This window comes from Oncorhynchus mykiss, chromosome 28 (assembly GCF_013265735.2).
Source record: "Oncorhynchus mykiss isolate Arlee chromosome 28, USDA_OmykA_1.1, whole genome shotgun sequence".
Taxonomy (NCBI): domain Eukaryota; kingdom Metazoa; phylum Chordata; class Actinopteri; order Salmoniformes; family Salmonidae; genus Oncorhynchus; species Oncorhynchus mykiss.
Window position 1 is genome coordinate 41806368 of NC_048592.1, and position 20342 is coordinate 41826709.

The following is a 20342-nucleotide window of genomic DNA, read 5'->3' on the forward strand; positions in this document are numbered from 1 at the left end:
CCCTCCCCTCCTCTCCTCCTCTCCTCCTTTCCTCTGTCCCAGCGGCCGCTGACGAGCTGTGGATCGGGATGAACGATGTCAAGACGCCACTACTGTTTGAGTGGGGTGACCAATCCCCTGTCACCTTCACCAGGTGGGAGGAAGCCATGCCAATGGAGGGCAACTGTGTCCTGGTCAGAGGAGAGGTATGGTACCATCATACCCCTCCACACCCCCTAACCCTAACACCCCCTAACCCTAACACCCCCTAACCCTAACACCCATTTACAACCACACCAACCCTCTCCCTCCTTGACGATGTCCTGTGTGACTGTGTCTGTCTTACAGCAGGGCAGGTGGGCTACTCAGGTGTGTGACAACCAGCGTGGCTTCATCTGTATGAAGAAATCTACCTCCCAACCCTCAGGGGACCAGGTGGACACGAACCCAGGCTGCAAATCGGTGAGTGGACAGCCAGGGAGAGCAGAGGTCAGCCAGGGAGAGCAGAGGTCAGCCAGGGAGAGCAGAGGTCAGCGCTATAGAGCAGAGGTCAGCCAGGGAGAGCAGAGGTCAGCCAGGGAGAGCAGAGATCAGCCAGGGGGAGCAGAGGTCAGCCAGGGAGAGCAGAGGTCAGCCAGGGAGAGCAGAGGTCAGCGCTATAGAGCAGAGGTCAGCGCTATAGAGCAGAGGTCAGCGCTATAGAGCAGAGGTCAGCGCTATAGAGCAGAGGTCAGCCAGGGAGAGCAGAGGTCAGCCAGTGAGAGCAGAGAACAGCGCTATAGAGCAGAGGTCAGCCAGGGAGAGCAGAGGTCAGCCAGGGAGAGCAGAGGTCAGAGGTCAGCGCTATAGAGCAGAGGTCAGCCAGGGAGAGCAAAGGTCAGCGCTATAGAGCAGAGGTCAGCCAGGGAGAGCAGAGGTCAGCGCTATAGAGCAGAGGTCAGCCAGGGAGAGCAGAGGTCAGCGCTATAGAGCTGAGGTCAGCGCTATAGAGCAGAGGTCAGCCAGGGAGAGCAGAGGTCAGCCAGGGAGAGCAGAGGTCAGCGCTATAGAGCAGAGGTCAGCGCTATAGAGCAGAGGTCAGCCAGGGAGAGCAGAGGTCAGCGCTATAGAGCAGAGGTCAGCCAGGGAGAGCCGAGGTCAGCGCTATAGAGCCGAGGTCAGCGCTATAGAGCAGAGGTCAGCCAGGGAGAGCAGAGGTCAGCCAGGGAGAGCAGAGGTCAGCCAGGGAGAGCAGAGGTCAGCGCTATAGAGCAGAGGTCAGCCATGGAGAGCAGAGGTCAGCCAGGGATAGCAGAGGTCAGCGCTATAGAGCAGAGGTCAGCCATGGAGAGCAGAGGTCAGCCAGGGAGAGCAGAGCTCATGCTCTATAGCGCTGATGTTCTCAGGAACAGCCACATATATGGCTCTCCCCACCGGAGAGTGAGGTTCAAGCCTCTATTCAAGCCTTCCTGATGTCACTACCACTTCTCCACCTCTGTTTCCAACTGTCTGAATAAAGTAGAAAAAAACAGATTCTCTAAATGTGCAAGATTTAGTCAGCTAGCTAGTTGTCAACTGTAGTCCCTGAGCAGGTAGATAATCAACATTTACATCAAAAATCGAATCAAATCAAGTGTTATTTGTCACGTGCGCCGAATACAACAGGTGTAGACAATAAAATGCTTAACCAACAAAAGCAGTTTTAAGAAAAAATAAGTGTTAAATATTTACTAAATAAACTGAAGTAAATAATAAATAAATAAATACAAATAAAAAATGAAAAAAGAAAATGAAAAAATAACAAATAAACAATGAGCAACAATAAAATAACAGTAAGGAGGCTATATACAGGGGGTGCCGGTACAGAGTCAAGGTGCGGAGGCAAAGGTTAATAATGAGGCTATATACAGAGGGTGCCGATACAGAGTCAATGTGTGTGGGTACAGGTTAGTCGAGGTAATTGAGGGAATATGTACAGCCGGTAGAGGTAAAGGGACTATGCATAGATAATAAGCAGAGGGAAGCAGCAGCGTCAAAATGGGGGAAAACAGGAGGGGGGGTAGGTCAATGCAAATAGTCCGGGTAGCACCGGGTAGGGGTAGGGCACCGCCTGGTATAGAGTTCCTGGATGGCGGGGCCGTACGCCCTACCCTCTGTAATGCCTTGCGGTCGGAGGCCGAGCAGTTGCCATACCAGGCAGTGCTGCTGATGGTGCTTCTGTAGAACTTATTGAGGAAAACCATGCCAAATCTTCTCAGTCTCCTGAGGGGGAATAGTGTCTTGTCTTTGGCTGTGCCGGATTAAGTGATATGACATGCTATTCTATAAAATGATTTATCCGTAATTAATATTACCTGATTAAGCTAATCATGTAAATGTAATTAACTAGAGAGTCGGGGCACCACAAAATAATATTTATAGAGCTGTTATCTTCCGAATAAACTCTGAAAGACCTAGTAATATTGTTTTACATCAATAGCAGTCAATATTAATCGTCATCTTAATTCAGTCTCATCTGAATTCTTAGTTATCGTCACGAACCCTGGCTAACAAGTTGAATCAGCAATACAAAATTGGGTTTAATTATTTATTTACTAAATACCTAACTAATCACACAGGCTTACACATACACACAATTAATCATAACTTGATTACAAATTACGTCCTAAAGGAAAAAGTCCCTAGCGGGTGGAACTGATATGACAACTTGTTACACAAAATAAAAGGGGCTGGGTTTGAGTGAAAGAGCGGGAAGACTGAGGACCAAAGGGCGAAGCTGTGCTATCGTAAATACAGTATCTTATGCATTCTAAATGACCACCCATTTGGAAAAGGAATATTTACTCTGAGCTGCGCTTCGGTAAGTTGGTGGTAGATGGAAGGCCGTGTTGCCAAACCGAATCCTCTGTCCTTTGAAGAATGTCTCTGGTGGTCAATTGGATACGTTGTAGTAACGTCGTTGTGTGATAGACGGGATACTCTGTCTGTTCCTTCCTAACCCTCATTTGCATCTGCTGTTGCTAACTCAACGGCTAGGAGGTATCACTTTTGTAGTGAATAAGAGTTCAAAGTTCATACAATTCGCAACCGAAGCTCACGCTGATGTTGGCTTCGTTCTGTAGTTATTATCTGAACCATTCTGACATCGGACCGTCGTCCTCACATCCTCGGAACAGGAGGTTATATTGTCGTCAAGGCTTTATATAAGAAGGGAGAGGAGGGCGTGTTTGAAAAGTTTTATAGCCCATATGTCCCTTCACAGGGGTGGGCCACTGATTGAGCAGAGCCCTAATCTTATGAAAACCCAAATTTCCCACATTTCATCCCATCACAAATAATTTCATATTCAAACATTTAAATTGAACAACAATTCCATGTGAATCCGATAACTGTGATGTGTAGACATTCCACTGTAGAGTTTGTCATCTTATCATAAATGAGAATGTCTCAGATGACAACCGAACTGACATCATATTCATTAAGTACCACCGCATATGTTCAATTGATCGGATTACCAGAATATAGTTCATTTCCCCCCACATTCTGATGTTCCCAGAATCTCTATGTTAACCAAGGGTTTTTTAAATGTAACCTCAGTAGGGTAGAGAGAGGAAAAAGGGGGGAAGAGGTATTTATGACTGTCATAAACCTACCCCCCAGGCCAATGTCATGACAAAAGCATTGTCGTGCCCGCTTCACGATTGTCTTGGACCATGAGAGTTTGTTGGTGATGTGAACACCAAGGAACTTGAAGCTCTCAACCTGCTCCACTACAGCCCCGTCGATGAGAATGAGGGCGTGCTCGCTCCTCTTTTTCCTGTTGTCCACGATCATCTCCTTTGTCTTGATCACATTGAGGAATAGGTTGTTATTCTGGCACCACACGGCCAGGTCTCTGACCTCCTCCCTAAGGGCTGTCTCATCGTTGTCGGTGATCAGGCCTACCGCTGTTGTGTCGTCGGCAAACTTAATGAGGATGTTGGAGTCGTGCCTGGCCGTGCAGTCATGGGTGAACAGGGAGGACAGGAGGGGACTGAGCATACACCGCTGAGGGGCCCCCGTGTTGAGGATCAGCGTGGCAGATGTGTTGTTACCTACCCTTACCACCTGGGGGTGTCCCGTCAGGAAATCCAGGATCCAGTTGCAGAGGGAGGTGTTTAGTCCCAGGGTCCTTAGCTTAGTGATGAGCTTTGATGAGCCTTTTTGTTGAACGCTGAGCTGTAGTCAATAAACAACATTCTCACATAAGTGTTCCTTTTGTCCAGGTGGGAAAGGGCAGTGTGGAGTGCAATAGAGATTGCATCATCTGTGGATCTGTTGGGTCGGTATGCAAATTGGAGTCGGTCTAGGATTTCTGGTATAATGGTGTTGATGTGATACATGACCAGCCTTACACCAAGACCAGCTCAACAGCCTAACAGCTGTTTCTGACCCTGTTTGTCTCTCTGAAGCATTGGACCAGGCACGGCTCCTTCTGCTACTTTGTGGGACCAGAGATCAAGACCTTTGATGAGGCCAAAGAGACATGCAAGAGCTCACAGTCATATCTGGCAGATGTTTCTAGCAGGTAAGAACGAAACCCGGATATACTTCTCTATAGCAAAAATTTGGGCTAGATGAATTTGGCTAGATAATACATTGTCTAATGATAATGAGTTCCATTATAATGTATATCTTATTTGGTCCACTGTTATGTCATCACAGTTTTTGCTCTATACTGAAAGTGCTCCATCTTGATCCCTCGGCTGCTGACACCATTTTAGGGCATTGTATTAACAGTGGACTAAAGGACCAAATGCTAAAATAGAGTTTTTGAGTAAAATATACCTTTAACCATAATGTTTCAATATTGTTATAATGATAATGTGTCCAGGGTGGATAATGATCCATGATAATGATCTATAATCATGTGCCATGAAAATGTTCCATGATAATGATACAATGGTAAAGTCTCAAAATAATGTGTACAGGGTGGATAATGCTACAATGATAATGTCTCAAAATAATGTGTCCAGGGTGGATAATGCCACATGATAATGTGCCATGATAACAATCCAGGACAATGTTCCATGATAATGCTCACACGATAATGACTTTAAAAAAGAATGTGTTCCGGGTGTATAATGTTATAATAATAATGTTTTCATAATAATGTGTCCAGGGTGGATAATGTCAGAATGATAATGTCTCATAATAATGTGACCAGGGTGGATAATGCTATAATGATGATGTTTTCATAAAAATGTGTCCAGGGTGTATAATGTTACAATAATAATGTTTTCATAATAATGTGCCCAGGTTGGATAATGTCAGAATGATAATATCTCACAATAATGTATCCAGGGTGGATACTGTCAGAATGATAATGTCTCATAATAATGTGTCCAGGGCGGATAATGTTATAATGATAATGTTTTCCTACTAATGTGCCCAGTGTGGATAATGCTATAATGATAATGCCTCACAATAATGTGTCCAGGGTGGATAATGTTATAATGATAATGCCTCATAATAATGTGTCCAGGGTGTATAGTGTTATAATGATAATGTTTTAATTAATACTGTGTCAAGGGTGGATAATGTTATAATTCTAATGTTTTCATAATAATGTGCCCAGGTTGGATAATGCTTTCCTGATCAGCCTGGTTGGGTCCAGGCCAGAGCAACACTTCTGGATCGGACTCTCCAACCAGAACCACATCGACTTCTTCAGCTGGACGAACAGCAACAGGGTCAGGTACACCCACTGGAACGCACAGATGCCAGGTAAAGGACAACCTCAGAGATATATAATAATACTATATATTGTAGTGACAGATGCCAGGTATAGGACAACCTATGAGATATATAATAATACTATATATTGTAGTGACAGATGCTAGGTAAAGGACAATGATGGAGATATATAATAATACTATATATTGTAGTGACAGATGCTAGGTATAGGACAACCATGGAGATATATAATAATACTATATATTGTAGTGACAGATGCCAGGTAAAGGACAATGATGGAGATATATAATAATACTATATATTGTAGTGACAGATGCCAGGTATAGGACAACCTCAGAGATATATAATAATACTATATATTGTAGTGACAGATGCCAGGTATAGGACAACCTCAGAGATATATAATAATACTATATATTGTAGTGACAGATGCCAGGTATAGGACAACCTATGAGATATATAATAATACTATATATTGTAGTGACAGATGCTAGGTAAAGGACAATGATGGAGATATATAATAATACTATATATTGTAGTGACAGATGCTAGGTATAGGACAACCATGGAGATATATAATAATACTATATATTGTAGTGACAGATGCCAGGTAAAGGACAATGATGGAGATATATAATAATACTATATATTGTAGTGACAGATGCCAGGTATAGGACAACCTCAGAGATATATAATAATACTATATATTGTAGTGACAGATGCCAGGTATAGGACAACCTCAGAGATATATAATAATACTATATATTGTAGTGACAGATGCCAGGTATAGGACAACCTATGAGATATATAATAATACTATATATTGTAGTGACAGATGCCAGGTATAGGACAACCTCAGAGATGTATAATAATACTATATATTGTAGTGACAGATACCAGGTATAGGACAACCTCAGAGATATATAATAATACTATATATTGTAGTGACAGATACCAGGTATAGGACAACCTCAGAGATATATAATAATACTATATATTGTAGTGACAGATGCTAGGTATAGGACAACCTCAGAGATATATAATAATACTATATATTGTAGTGACAGATGCCAGGTATAGAACAACCTCAGAGATATATAATAATACTATATATTGTAGTGACAGATGCCAGGTATAGGACAACCTATGAGATATATAATAATACTATATATTGTAGTGACAGATGCCAGGAGTCTCACTACAGTTCTATAGTAGTAGTCTGAATATAGTTCTATAGTAGGAGTCTGACTACAGTTCTATAGTAGGAGTCTCACTACAGTTCTATAGCAGGAGTCTCGCTACAGTTCTATAATAGGAGTCTCACTACAGTTCTATAGTAGGAGTCTGACTACAGTTCTATAGTAGGAGTCTCACTACAGTTCTATAGTAGAAGTCTGACTACAGTTCTATAGTAGGAGTCTCACTACAGTTCTATAGTAGAAGTCTGACTACAGTTCTATAGTAGGAGTCTCACTACAGTTCTATAGTAGGAGTCTCACTACAGTTCTATAGTAGGAGTCTCACTACAGTTCTATAGTAGGAGTCTCACTACAGTTCTATAGTAGGAGTCTCACTACAGTTCTATAGTAGGAGTCTCACTACAGTTCTATAGTAGGAGTCTCACTACAGTTCTATAGTAGGAGTCTCACTACTGTTCTATAGTAGGAGTCTCACTACAGTTCTATAGTAGAAGTCTGACTACAGTTCTATAGTAGGAGTCTCACTACAGTTCTATAGTAGGAGTCTCACTACAGTTCTATAGTAGGAGTCTCACTACAGTTCTATAGTAGGAGTCTCACTACAGTTCTGTAGTAGGAGTCTCACTACAGTTCTACTATATAACTGAATCTCATTGAACATGGTAATAGGTGCTCTTAGCTGTGAACCTGAATGTTGCTCTGTATTTGTGTTCTCTCTTTACGTCAACTTTGATCTCAGGCAGTCGACAGGGATGTGTGGCCATGACAACAGGGCCTCTAGCTGGATTATGGGATGTGCTGAGCTGCACCAATCAGGAGAAGTATATCTGTAAACACCTGGCAGAAGGAGCGGGGCCAACACCAGAACCAATCACACCTGTCCCTCCCAGGTGCCATGAGGGCTGGTTTCCTGTGGGGTCTCGGAACTACTGCTTCAAGGTAGACATAACTTAGAATGAAACTATAATGTATTATGAGTGTAGTAACATCCTCTAGAGGAGTTAAAACCTCTTAAGGATTAGCCCCCTTTTTTCTATTTTCTCCTACAATGACATACCCAAGTCTAACTTCCTGTTGCTCAGGCCCTGAAGCAAGGATATGCATATTCCTGGTACCATTTGAAAGGAAACACTTTCAAGTTTATGGAAATGTGAAAGGAATGTAATAGAATATGACACAATAGATCTGGTAGAAGATAATAGAAAAACCAACCGTTCTTTTGTATTTGTTTTGTACCATCATCTTTGAAATGACCATAATTTATTATTCCAGCCCAGGTACAATTTAGATTTTAGCCACTAGATGGCATCAGTGTATTGCAAAGTGTTAGACTGATCCAATGAACCATTGCATTTCTGTTCAAAATTCAAGACTGCCCTAATGTGCCTAATTTGTTTATTAATAACTTTTCTTGTTCAAAATTGTGCACTCTCCTCAAACAACAATAGCATGGTATTCTTTCACTGTAATAGCGCCTGTAAATTGGACAGTGCAGTTCGATGATTAACAAGAATTTAAGCTTTCTGCCAATATCAGATATGTCTATATCCTGGGAAATGTTCTTGTTACTAACAACCTCATGCTAATCGCATTAGCCTACGTTAGCTCAACCGTCCCGTGGAAGGGACACCTATCCAGAAGATGTTTGAATGTGGTTCCTCCTCATTTGTAATCTATACAGCCAGGTTCTACAATATAGCAACATATTAATAATATCGGACATTTAGGAGACGCTTTTATCCAGTCATGCATGCATGCATGTTACAGTATGGGTGGTCTCGGGAATCAAACCCACTATCCTGGTCTGCAAGCACCATGTCCTACCACCTGATCTACAGAGGTTATAGGTCATTTAGGACAATGACCTGGTTTGTCATTACTTCAGGATCTCTTCCTAACGGTAACAGATCATGATCCAGAGACAGTCTGTGATATAAGGATCTCTTCCTAACGGTAACAGATCATGATCCAGAGACAGTCTGTAATATAAGGATCTCTTCCTAACGGTAACAGATCATGATCCAGAGACAGTCTGTGATATAAGGATCTCTTCCTAACGGTAACAGATCATGATCCAGAGACAGTCTGTAATATAAGGATCTCTTCCTAACGGTAACAGATCATGATCCAGAGACAGTCTGTAATATAAGGATCTCTTCCTAACGGTAACAGATCATGATCCAGAGACAGTCTGTGTATTAAATGACAGTCTCTTCCCTGTGTAGTGTCCATGGGGCTCTAGTCAATAGTAGTGCACTACCCATAGGGCTCTAGTCAATAGTAGTGCACTACCCATAGGGCTCTAGTCAATAGTAGTGCACTACCCATAGGGCTCTAGTCAATAGTAGTGCACTACCCATAGGGCTCTGGTCTAAAGTAGTGCACTACCCATAGCGCTCTGGTCTGCACTGAATAGGTTGTCTGTCTGGTCCAGTTCTTTACAGGGCCTCGCGAAGATGAGAAGACCTGGTTTGAGGCTCGGGACTTCTGCAGGGTGATTGGAGGAGACCTACTCAGCATCCACAGTTCTACGGACCTCCAGTCTATGCATCATGTGTAAGTTATTCAACCTCACTCAGATATTCCAACTCACACCTTTATCGGTTAGCAACGGCTCCAGCCCCCAATAATCTTCGACAGGTCTTATTCTAGGATCCAAAGAGTCAACATATACAGGTTTAATAACATGTTTGTTTTCTATACAGGTTTAATAACATGTTTGTTGCCTATACAGGTTTAATAACATGTTTGTTGCCTGTAAAGGTTTAATAACATGTTTGTTTCCTATACAGGTTTAATAACATGTTTGTTGCCTGTAAAGGTTTAATAACATGTTTGTTTCCTATACAGGATTAATAACATGTTTGTTTCCTATACAGGTTTAATAACATGTTTGTTTCCTATACAGGTTTAATAACATGTTTGTTGCAGTATGTGACAGTTCTATTTCCACCTTCTTCCAGGTTTCTCAAACCTTGTCCACTAGGTGGGACCCCCGACATACCAATAATGTAATACTGCTAACTCACACTGACAGAAGTTGTATTCCCTGCCATGGTGATAATATAGTAATGTTTTGGATACTGTAGCCATGGTGATAATATAGTATTGTTCTGGATACCGTAACCATGGTGATCAAATAGTATTGTTTTGGATACCGTAACCATCGTGATAATATAGTAAAGTTTTGGATACCGTAGCCATGGTGATAATATAGTAATGTTTTGGATACCGTAGAAAAGGTAATAATAATAATATAGTAATGTTTTGGATACCGTAGCCATGGTGATAATATAGTATTGTTCTGGATACCGTAACCATGGTGATCAAATAGTATTGTTTTGGATACCGTAACCATCGTGATAATATAGTATTGTTTTGGATATCATAACCATGGTGATAATATAGTTTTGTTTTGGATACTGTAGCCAAATCAAATGTATTTATATAGCCCTTCTTACATCAGCTGATATCTCTAAGTGCTGAACAGAAACCCAGCCTACAACCCCAAACAGCAAGCAATGCAGGTGTTGAAGCACGTTGGCTAGGAAAAACTCCCTAGAAAGGCCAAAACCTAGGAAGAAACCTAGAGAGGAACCAGGCTATGAGGGGTGGCCAGTCCTCTTCTGGCTGTGCTGGGTGGAGATTATAACAGAACATGGCCAAGATGCTGAAATGTTCATAAATGAGCAGCATGGTCAAATAATAGGTCTGGGACAGGTAGCACGTTCGGTGAACAGGTCAGGATTCCATAGCTACAGGCAGAACAGTTGAAACTGGAGCAGCAGCACGGCCAGGTGGACTGGGGACAGCAAAGAGTCATCATGCCATGGTCCTAGGGCTCAGGTCCTCCGAGAGAGAGAAAGAAAGAGAGAATTAGAGAGAGCATACTTAAATTCACACAGGACACCAGATAAGACAGGATAAGTACTCCAGATATAACAAACTGACCCTAGCCCCCCGACACAAACTACTACAGTATAATAATACTGGAGGCTGAGACAGGAGGGGTCAGGAGACACTGTGGCCCCATCCGTTGATACCCCCGGACAGGGCCAAACAGGAAGGATATAACCCCACCCACTTTGCCAAAGCACAGCCCCCACACCACTAGAGGGATATCTTCAACCACCAACTTACCATCCTGAGACAAGGCCGAGTATAGCCCACAAAGATCTCCGCCACTGCACAACCCAAGGGGGGGGGGGTGCCAACCCACACAGGAAGATCACATCAGTGACTCAACCCACTCAAGTGACGCACCCCTCCTAGGGACGGCATGAAAGAGCCCTAGTAAGCCAGTGACTCAGCCCCTGTAATAGGGTTAGGCAGAGAATCCCAGTGGAAAGATGGGAACCGGCCAGGCAGAGACAGCAAGGGCGGTTCGTTGCTCCAGAGCCTTTCCGTTCACCTTCACACTCCTGGCCCAGACTACACTCAATCATATGACCCACTGAAGAGATGAGTCTTCAATAAAGACTTAAAGGTTGAGACCGAGTCTGAGTCTCTCACATGGGTAGGCAGACCATTCCATAAAAATGGAGCTCTATAGGAGAAAGCCCTGCCTCCAGCTGTTTGCTCGATAATATGTGATAATGTAGTATTGTTCTGGATACCGTAACCATGGTGATAATATAGTATTGTTTTGTATACATTAGCCATGGTGGGACTTCCTGGATCGGTCTGAGTGCTCAGGATCCCAACACTGGCTACGCCTGGACTGATGGGTCGCCAGTGAGTTATGTTCACATAATAATACTACTACTTCTACTAATTATAATACTAATAGTAATACCACTACTAATACTACTACTACTACTAGCAATACTACTACTACTACTAATTATAATACTACTAGTAATACTACTACTACTACTGCTACTAATAGTGATACTACTACGACTACTACTAATAGTAATACTGTTAGTAATACTACTATTACTACTACTTCTTCTAAAATAATAATAATAATAATAGTAATACTACTACTACTACTACTAATAGTAATACTACTACTAATACTAGTAATTATAATACTAGTAGTAATACTACTACAACTACTGCTACTAATAGTAATATTACTACTACTACTACTAATAGTAATACTGTTAGTAATACTACTATTACTACTACTACTTCTAATGATATACAATACTACGAATAGTAATACTAATAGTAATAATAGTAATACTACTACTACTAGTAATTATAATACTAGTAGTAATACTACTACAACTACTGCTACTAATAGTAATATTACTACTACTACTACTAATAGTAATACTGTTAGTAATACTACTATTACTACTACTACTTCTAAAATAATAATAATAATAGTAATACTACTACTACTACTACTAACATACATATTTTATTTTTATTTAACCAGGCAAGTCAGTTAAGAACAAATTCTTATTTTCAATGACGGCCTGGGAACAGTGGGTTAACTGCCTGTTCAGGGGCAGAACGACAGATTTGTACCTTGTCAGCTCGGGGGTTTGAACTCGCAACCTTCCGGTTACTAGTCCAACGCTCTAACCACTAGGCTACCCTGCCGCCCCTACTACTACTACCAATAGTAATACTACTACTAATACTAGTACTACTACTAATGATATATAATACTACTAATAGTAATACTAATAGTAATAATAGTAATACTACTACTACTACTACTACTACTAGTAATACTACCACTACTAATAATAGTAATACTGCTACTACTACTACTAATAGTAATTCTACTACAATCTATAATACTAATAGTAATACTACTACTACTACTAATACTAGTACAACTACTAATTATAATACTAATAGTACTACTACTACTACTAGTAATACTATTACTTCTACTAATGGTAATACTTCTACCTTTACTACTAAGTCATTCTACTACTAATTATGATACTAGTAGTAATACTACTACCACTACTAGTAATACTACTACTACTGTGACTAATAGTAATACTACTACTACTACTAGTAATAGTACTACTACTGCTACTAATAGTAATACTTCTACTACTACTAATAGTAATACTTCCACTACTGCTAATACTAGTAATACTACTACTACTGCAACTAATAGTAATACTTCTACTTCTACTACTAATAGTAATGCTACTACAACTACTACTTATAATAGTAATACTACTAGTACTACTACTACTTCTATTTATAACGAATACTAATACTACTGCTACTAAAAGTAATACTACTACTACTGCTACTAATAGTAATACTGCTACTAATACGACTACTACTACTACCACTGCTACTAATACTACTACTACTACGACAGCTACTACTAATAGTAATACTACAACTAATAGTAATACTGCTAGTAATAGTAATACTACTACTACTACTACTAATAATAATACTACTACTACTACTAATAGTAGTACTACTACTAATAGTAATACTGCTAGCAATAGTAATATTACTACTACTAATAGTAATACTTCTACTACTACTAATAGTAGTACTACTACTAATAGTAATACTGCTAGCAATAGTAATATTACTACTACTACTACCTCATGGGAAAGTTTCTCTTACAAATGTGTTTGTCCTCAGCTGTCCTTCCAACACTGGATGGAGGGGGAACCCGACAACTACAACGGCGTGGAGTCCTGTGCTGAGATGAGGAACTCTTACTGGGATAAAGAGGGATCCTGGAACGATGTAAACTGTGAGGACTACAACAACTGGCTGTGTGAGATCCCGAAAGGTAATGTACTGTATGGCTACAATAACTGGCTGTGTGAGATCCCTAAAGGTAATGTAATGTAATGTATGGCTACAATAACTAATGTAATGTATGGAGTCTCTCAAAATGAATAAAGAAAACATTTAATTGAAAAAGAAGAAAAAAAGAAAATCTAAAAATAACAAATAATTAAAGAGCATCAATAAAATAACAGTAGCGAGGCTATATGGGGCTACCGAGTGGCGCAGCGGTCTAAGGCACTGCATCTCAGTTGCCATACCAGGCGTTGATGCAACCAGTCAGGATGCTCTTAGTGGTGCATCTGTAAAACTTTTTGAGGATCTGAGGATCCATGAGACACCTTTTCAGCCTACTGAGGGGAATAGCAGTTGTCGTGCTCTCTTCATGACTGTCTTGGTGTGTTTGGACCATGATAGTTTGTTGGTGATGTGGACACCAAGGAACTTGAAGCTCTCAACCTGCTCCACTACAGTCCTGTCGATGAGAATTGGGGCGTGCTTGGCCCTCCTTTTCCTGTAGTCCATGATCATCTGCTTTGTCTTGATCACGTTGAGGGAGAGGTTGTTCTCTTTGCACCACACGGTCAGGTCTCTGACCTCCTCCCTTTAGGCTGTCTCATCGTTGTCGGTGATCAGGCCTACCACTGTTGTGTCATCAGCAAACTTAATGATGGTGTTGGAGTCATGCTTGACCACGCAGTCGCGGGTGAACAGGGAGTACAGGAGGGGACTGAGCCCGCACCCCTCAGAGGCCCCTGTGTTGAGGATCAGCGTGGCAGATGTGTTGTTACTTACCATTTCCACCTGGGGGTGGCCCGTCAGGAAGTCCAGGATCCAGTTGCAGAGGGGGGTGTTTAGTCCCAGGGTCCTTAGCTTAGTGATGAGCTTTGAGGACACTATGGTGTTGAACGCTGAGCTGTAGTCAATGAATAGCATTTTCACGTAGGTGTTCCTTTTGTCCACGTGGGAAAGGGCAGTGTGGAGTGCAATAGAGATTGCGTCATCTGTGGATCTGTTGGGGTGGTATGCAAATTGGAGTGGGTCTAGTGTTTCTGGGATAATGGTGTTGATGTGAGCCATGACCAGCCTTTCAAAGCACTTCATGGTTATAGATGTGAGTGCTGCGAGTCGGTCGTCATTTAGGCAGGTTACCTTGGTGTTCTTGGGCACAGGCACTATGGTAATCTGCTTGAAACATGTTTCATGTTTCATCCTGGTAATCCGTCCGGCCCTGCGGCCTTGTGAATGTTGACCTATTTAAAGGTCGTTCTCACATCGGCTACGGAGAGCATGATCACACAGCCGTCCAGAACAGATGGTGCTCTCATACATGCTTCAGTGTTGCTTGCCTCAAAGCACGCATAGAAGTCAGTTAGCTCGTCTGGTAGGCTCACTGGGCAGCTCGCGGCTGTGATTCCCTTTGTAGTCTGTAATAGTTTGCAAGCCCTGCCACATCTGACGAGCATCGGAGCCGGTGTAGTGGAATTCAATCTTTGTCCTGTATTGATGCTTTGCCTGTTTGATGGTTCATTGAAGGGCATAGCGGTATTTCTTACAAGTTTCCGGGAAAGAGTCCCGCTACTTGAAAGCGGCAGCTCTACCCTTTAGCTCAGTGCAGATGTTGCCAGTAATCCATAGCTTCTGGTTGAGGTATGAATGTACTGTGGGGACGTCGTCGATGCACTTATTTTTTTAATTTATTTTTATTTTTATTTTACCTTTATTTAACCAGGTAGGCAAGTTGAGAACAAGTTCTCATTTACAATTGCGACCTGGCCAAGATAAAGCAAAGCAGTTAGACAGATACAACAACACAGAGTTACACATGGAGTAAAACAAACATACAGTCAATAATACAGTAGAAAAATCTATATACAATGTGAGCAAATGAGGTGAGAAGGGAGGTAAAGGCAAAAAAGGCCTTGGTGGCAAGGTAAATACAATATAGCAAGTAAAACACTGGAATGGTAGTTTTGCAATGGAAGAATGTGCAAAGTAGAAATAAAAATAATGGGGTGCAAAGGAGCAAAATAAATAAATAAATTAAATACAGTTGGGAAAGAGGTAGTTGATAGGGCTAAATTATAGGTGGGCTATGTACAGGTGCAGTAATCTGTGAGCTGCTCTGACAGTTGGTGCTTAAAGCTAGTGAGGGAGATAAGTGTTTCCAGTTTCAGAGATTTTTGTAGTTCGTTCCAGTCATTGGCAGCAGAGAACTGGAAAGAGAGGCGGCCAAAGAAAGAATTGGTTTTGGGGGTGACTAGAGAGATATACCTGCTGGAGCGTGTGCTACAGGTGGGAGATGCTATGGTGACCAGCGAGCTGAGATAAGGGGGGACTTTACCTAGCAGGGTCTTGTAGATGACATGGAGCCAGTGGGTTTGGCGACGAGTATGAAGCGAGGGCCAGCCAACGAGAGCGTACAGGTCGCAATGGTGGGTAGTATATGGGGCTTTGGTGACAAAACGGATTGCACTGTGATAGACTGCATCCAATTTGTTGAGTAGGGTATTGGAGGCTATTTTGTAAATTACATCGCCAAAGTCGAGGATTGGTAGGATGGTCAGTTTTACAAGGGTATGTTTGGCAGCATGAGTGAAGGATGCTTTGTTGCGAAATAGGAAGCCAATTCTAGATTTAACTTTGGATTGGAGATGTTTGATATGGGTCTGGAAGGAGAGTTTACAGTTTAACCAGACACCTAAGTATTTGTAGTTGTCCACGTATTCTAAGTCAGAGCCGTCCAGAGTAGTGATGTTGGACAGGCGGGTAGGTGCAGGTAGCGATCGGTTGAAGAGCATGCATTTAGTTTTACTTGTATTTAAGAGCAATTGGAGGCCACGGAAGGAGAGTTGTATGGCATTGAAGCTTGCCTGGAGGGTTGTTAACACAGTGTCCAAAGAAGGGCCGGAAGTGTACAGAATGGTGTCGTCTGCGTAGAGGTGGATCAGAGACTCACCAGCAGCAAGAGCGACCTCATTGATGTATACAGAGAAGAGAGTCGGTCCAAGAATTGAACCCTGTGGCACCCCCATAGAGACTGCCAGAGGTCCGGACAACAGACCCTCCGATTTGACACACTGAACTCTATCAGAGAAGTAGTTGGTGAACCAGGCGAGGCAATCATTTGAGAAACCAAGGCTGTTGAGTCTGCCGATGAGGATGTGGTGATTGACAGAGTCGAAAGCCTTGGCCAGATCAATGAATACGGCTGCACAGTAATGTTTCTTATCGATGGCGGTTAAGATATCGTTTAGGACCTTGAGCGTGGCTGAGGTGCACCCATGACCAGCTCTGAAACCAGATTGCATAGCAGAGAAGGTATGGTGAGATTCAAAATGGTCGGTAATCTGTTTGTTGACTTGGCTTTCGAAGACCTTTTGAAAGGCATGGTAGGATAGATATAGGTCTGTAGCAGTTTGGGTCAAGAGTGTCCCCCCCTTTGAAGAGGGGGATGACCGCAGCTGCTTTCCAATCTTTGGGAATCTCAGACGACACGAAAGAGAGGTTGAACAGGCTAGTAATAGGGGTGGCAACAATTTCGGCAGATAATTTTAGAAAGAAAGGGTCCAGATTGTCTAGCCCGGCTGGTTTGTAGGGGTCCAGATTTTGCAGCTCTTTCAGAACATCAGCTGAATGGATTTGGGAGAAGGAGAAATGGGGAAGGCTTGGGCGAGTTGCTGTTGGGGGTGCAGTGCTGTTGACAGGGGTAGGAGTAGCCAGGTGGAAAGCATGGCCAGCAGTAGAAAAATGCTTATTGAAATTTTCAAATTATTAATTATTGATGAAGCCATTGACTGATGTGGTGTACTCAATGCCATCGGAAGAATCCCTGAACATATTCCAGTCTCTGCTAGTAAAACAGTACTGTAGCTTAGCATCTGCGTCATCTGAACACTTCCAAATTGAGCGAGTCACTGGTACTTCCTGCTTAAGTTATTGCTTGTAAACAGGAATCAGGTGGATAGTTATGGTCAGATTTGCCAAATGGAGAGCGAGGGAAATCTTTGTATGTGTCTCTGTGGGTGGAGTAAAGGTGGTCTAGTGTTTTTTTTCTTCTCTGGTTGCACATGTAACATGCTGGTAGAAATGAGGTAAAACTGATTTGTTTCCCTGCGGCCACTAGGTGGTTGTGGTTGTGGTCAAAAGTGCAACACTAGAAAAGGAAGACATTCAGGATGTATCGCCTCTGTCTGTGGGATGGAAGTATTTTAGTCGACCTCACGTGCATGAATAGTAACCTTACTGGGACCAGAAGGCTTTAGCTTGGTGAGCTAACACAGTCTTCTCTCTCCTCCTGTCTTCTACATTCTCCTCCTCTTTTCTCTGTGGCATTACAGGAGTGACCCCACTACCTCCTCCCAACAACACCATCCCTGGTAAGTCCCCTTGACAGTACGCATCCCATAGCTCCCAGGACTCCCTGGAAAATATTGGCAAGTGTCGATGAGTTGTCGATCACTCTTAATTTAATGAATAAATGAATGAGCTCACCACATTAAAAGTATAAATATTTTGAGGACGCATTGCAGAATGCTAGTGTGAACTTTGGAACGCAGTCCAAAAGAACTCTGACAAGTCGAGAGACCTAGCGGACAAGTCCCCTCAAGAGACCGAGCAGACAAGTCCCCTCTAGAGACCTAGCGGACAAGTCCCCTATAGAGACCGAGCGGACAAGTCCCCTCTAGAGACCGAGCGGACAAGTCCCCTCTAGAGACCGAGCGGACAAGTCCCCTCTAGAGACCGAGCGGACAAGTCCCCTCTAGAGACCGAGCGGACAAGTCCCCACTAGAGACCGAGCGGACAAGTCCCCACTAGAGACCGAGCGGACAAGTCCCCACTAGAGACCGAGCGGACAAGTCCCCTCAAGAGACCGAGCGGACAAGTCCCCTCTAGAGACCGAGCGGACAAGTCCCCTCTAGAGACCGAGCGGACAAGTCCCCTCTAGAGACCGAGCGGACAAGTCCCCTCTAGAGACCGAGCGGACAAGTCCCCTCTAGAGACCGAGCAGACAAGTCCCCTCTAGAGACCGAGCAGACAAGTCCCCTCTAGAGATGACATTAGCAGGTTAGTCCCTTCTCTAGAGACTACACCAAGCAAATAAGTCCCTTCTCTAGAGACTACACCAAGCAAATAAATCCCCTCTCTGGAGACTACACCAAGCAAATATGTCCCCTTATCTGCTTGGTCTCTAGAGAGGATTAATCTGCTTGGTCTCTAGAGAGGACTAATCTGCTTGGTCTCTAGAGGGGACTTAATTGCACATAACTTATATGAGTATTTTCTAACCCTGTCTAGAGTATAATGTGACAGAGGATGGCTGGCTGGAGTATGGAGGCTCTCAATATTACTTTAATACTGAAGTGCTGGCCATGGAGAATGCCAGACACTACTGTCAGCAGAGGCATGGGGACCTTGTTGTTATCAACGGACTAACAGAAAATACATTTCTGTGGAAAAAGGTAAACACCTATAGTTTCGCTATAGTCCTGCCTTCAAACACATTGGCAGAGCTATATACACAAGTGGTGTATAGTGCTTAGGTAAAAATACTTTAAAGTACTACTTAAGTCGTTTTTTGGGGTATCTGTTCTTTACATTTATATTTTTTGACTTTTACTTTTCCTTCACTACATTCCTAAAAGAAATGATGTACTTTTTATTCCACACATTTTCCCTGACACCCAAAAGTAATGTTTTGAATGCTTAGCAGGACAGTCCAATGGTCCAAATCCTCTGCCTCTCATCTGGCAGACTCACGGCCTCACGGAACACAAAGGCTTCATTTGTAAATGATGTGTTGGAGTGTGCCCCTGGCTGTCATGTATTGTCATGTTGTGTCTTGTTTCTGTCCTTTCCCTTCACCCTGTCTCCCTCTGCTGGTCGTTATTAGGTTACCTTTTCTCCCCCTCTTTCCCCCAGCTGTTCCTTGTCTCCTCCTAACTACCTCGTCACCCCTTTTCCCACCTGTTCCCTTTTTCCCTCTGATTAGTCCTCTATATCTCTCTCTGTTTTTGTTCCTGTCTTTGTCGGATTCTTGTTTGTGTTTTTCATGCCTGAACCAGACTATCGTCATGTTTGCTGCAACCTTGTCCTGTCCTGTCGGAATCTGCCGGTCCATCTGAGCCTACCTATGTTTTGTTATTAAAGAAGTTCTGTTTACGTTAATTCGCTTTTGGGTCCTCATTCACGCTCCGTAACAGAAGAATCCGACCAAGAATGGACCCAGCGACTTCGGATCCTCTCCACTCAGCCGTCGAGATCCAGGGAGCGATGCTAGGCAGACACGAGCAGAAATTGTCTGCTGCTCGAAATGCCGTTGAGACCCTGGCAACCCAAGTCTCCAACCTCACAGAACAGGTTCACCATCTCCGCCTCGATCCACCGGCCACTTCCAGGGCTTTCGAATCTCCGGAGCCCAGAATCAATAACCCGCCGTGTTACTCTGGGGAGCCCACTGAATGCCGCTCGTTCCTCACCCAGTGTGATATTGTGTTTTCTCTCCAGCCCAACACTTACTCCAGGAGCACTGCTCGTGTCGCCTACGTCATATCTCTCCTTACTGGACGGGCTCGTGAGTGGGGCACGGCAATCTGGGAGGCAAGGGCTGAGTGTACTAACCAGTATCAGGACTTTAAGGAGGAGATGATACGGGTTTTTGATCGATCTGTTTTTGGGGAGGAGGCTTCCAGGGCCCTGTCTTCCCTATGTCAA

At 43.0% G+C, this 20342-nt stretch overlaps 1 protein-coding gene across 2 annotated transcripts in view; it reads left to right on the plus strand.

Moving 5' to 3' along the window:
• LOC110508265 (macrophage mannose receptor 1) overlaps window positions 1–20342 on the plus strand; it is a 99736-nt gene that overhangs the window by 50134 nt on the left and 29260 nt on the right. For both annotated transcript variants that reach the window (XM_036966149.1, XM_036966150.1), the window contains exons 8-17: window positions 43–185; window positions 328–441; window positions 4410–4525; window positions 5576–5724; window positions 7633–7832; window positions 9328–9449; window positions 11552–11627; window positions 13476–13629; window positions 17969–18007; window positions 18927–19090. In XM_036966149.1, coding sequence (XP_036822044.1) covers window positions 43–185; window positions 328–441; window positions 4410–4525; window positions 5576–5724; window positions 7633–7832; window positions 9328–9449; window positions 11552–11627; window positions 13476–13629; window positions 17969–18007; window positions 18927–19090 — 1277 coding nt within the window. The remainder of the gene's footprint in view (window positions 1–42; window positions 186–327; window positions 442–4409; window positions 4526–5575; window positions 5725–7632; window positions 7833–9327; window positions 9450–11551; window positions 11628–13475; window positions 13630–17968; window positions 18008–18926; window positions 19091–20342) is intronic.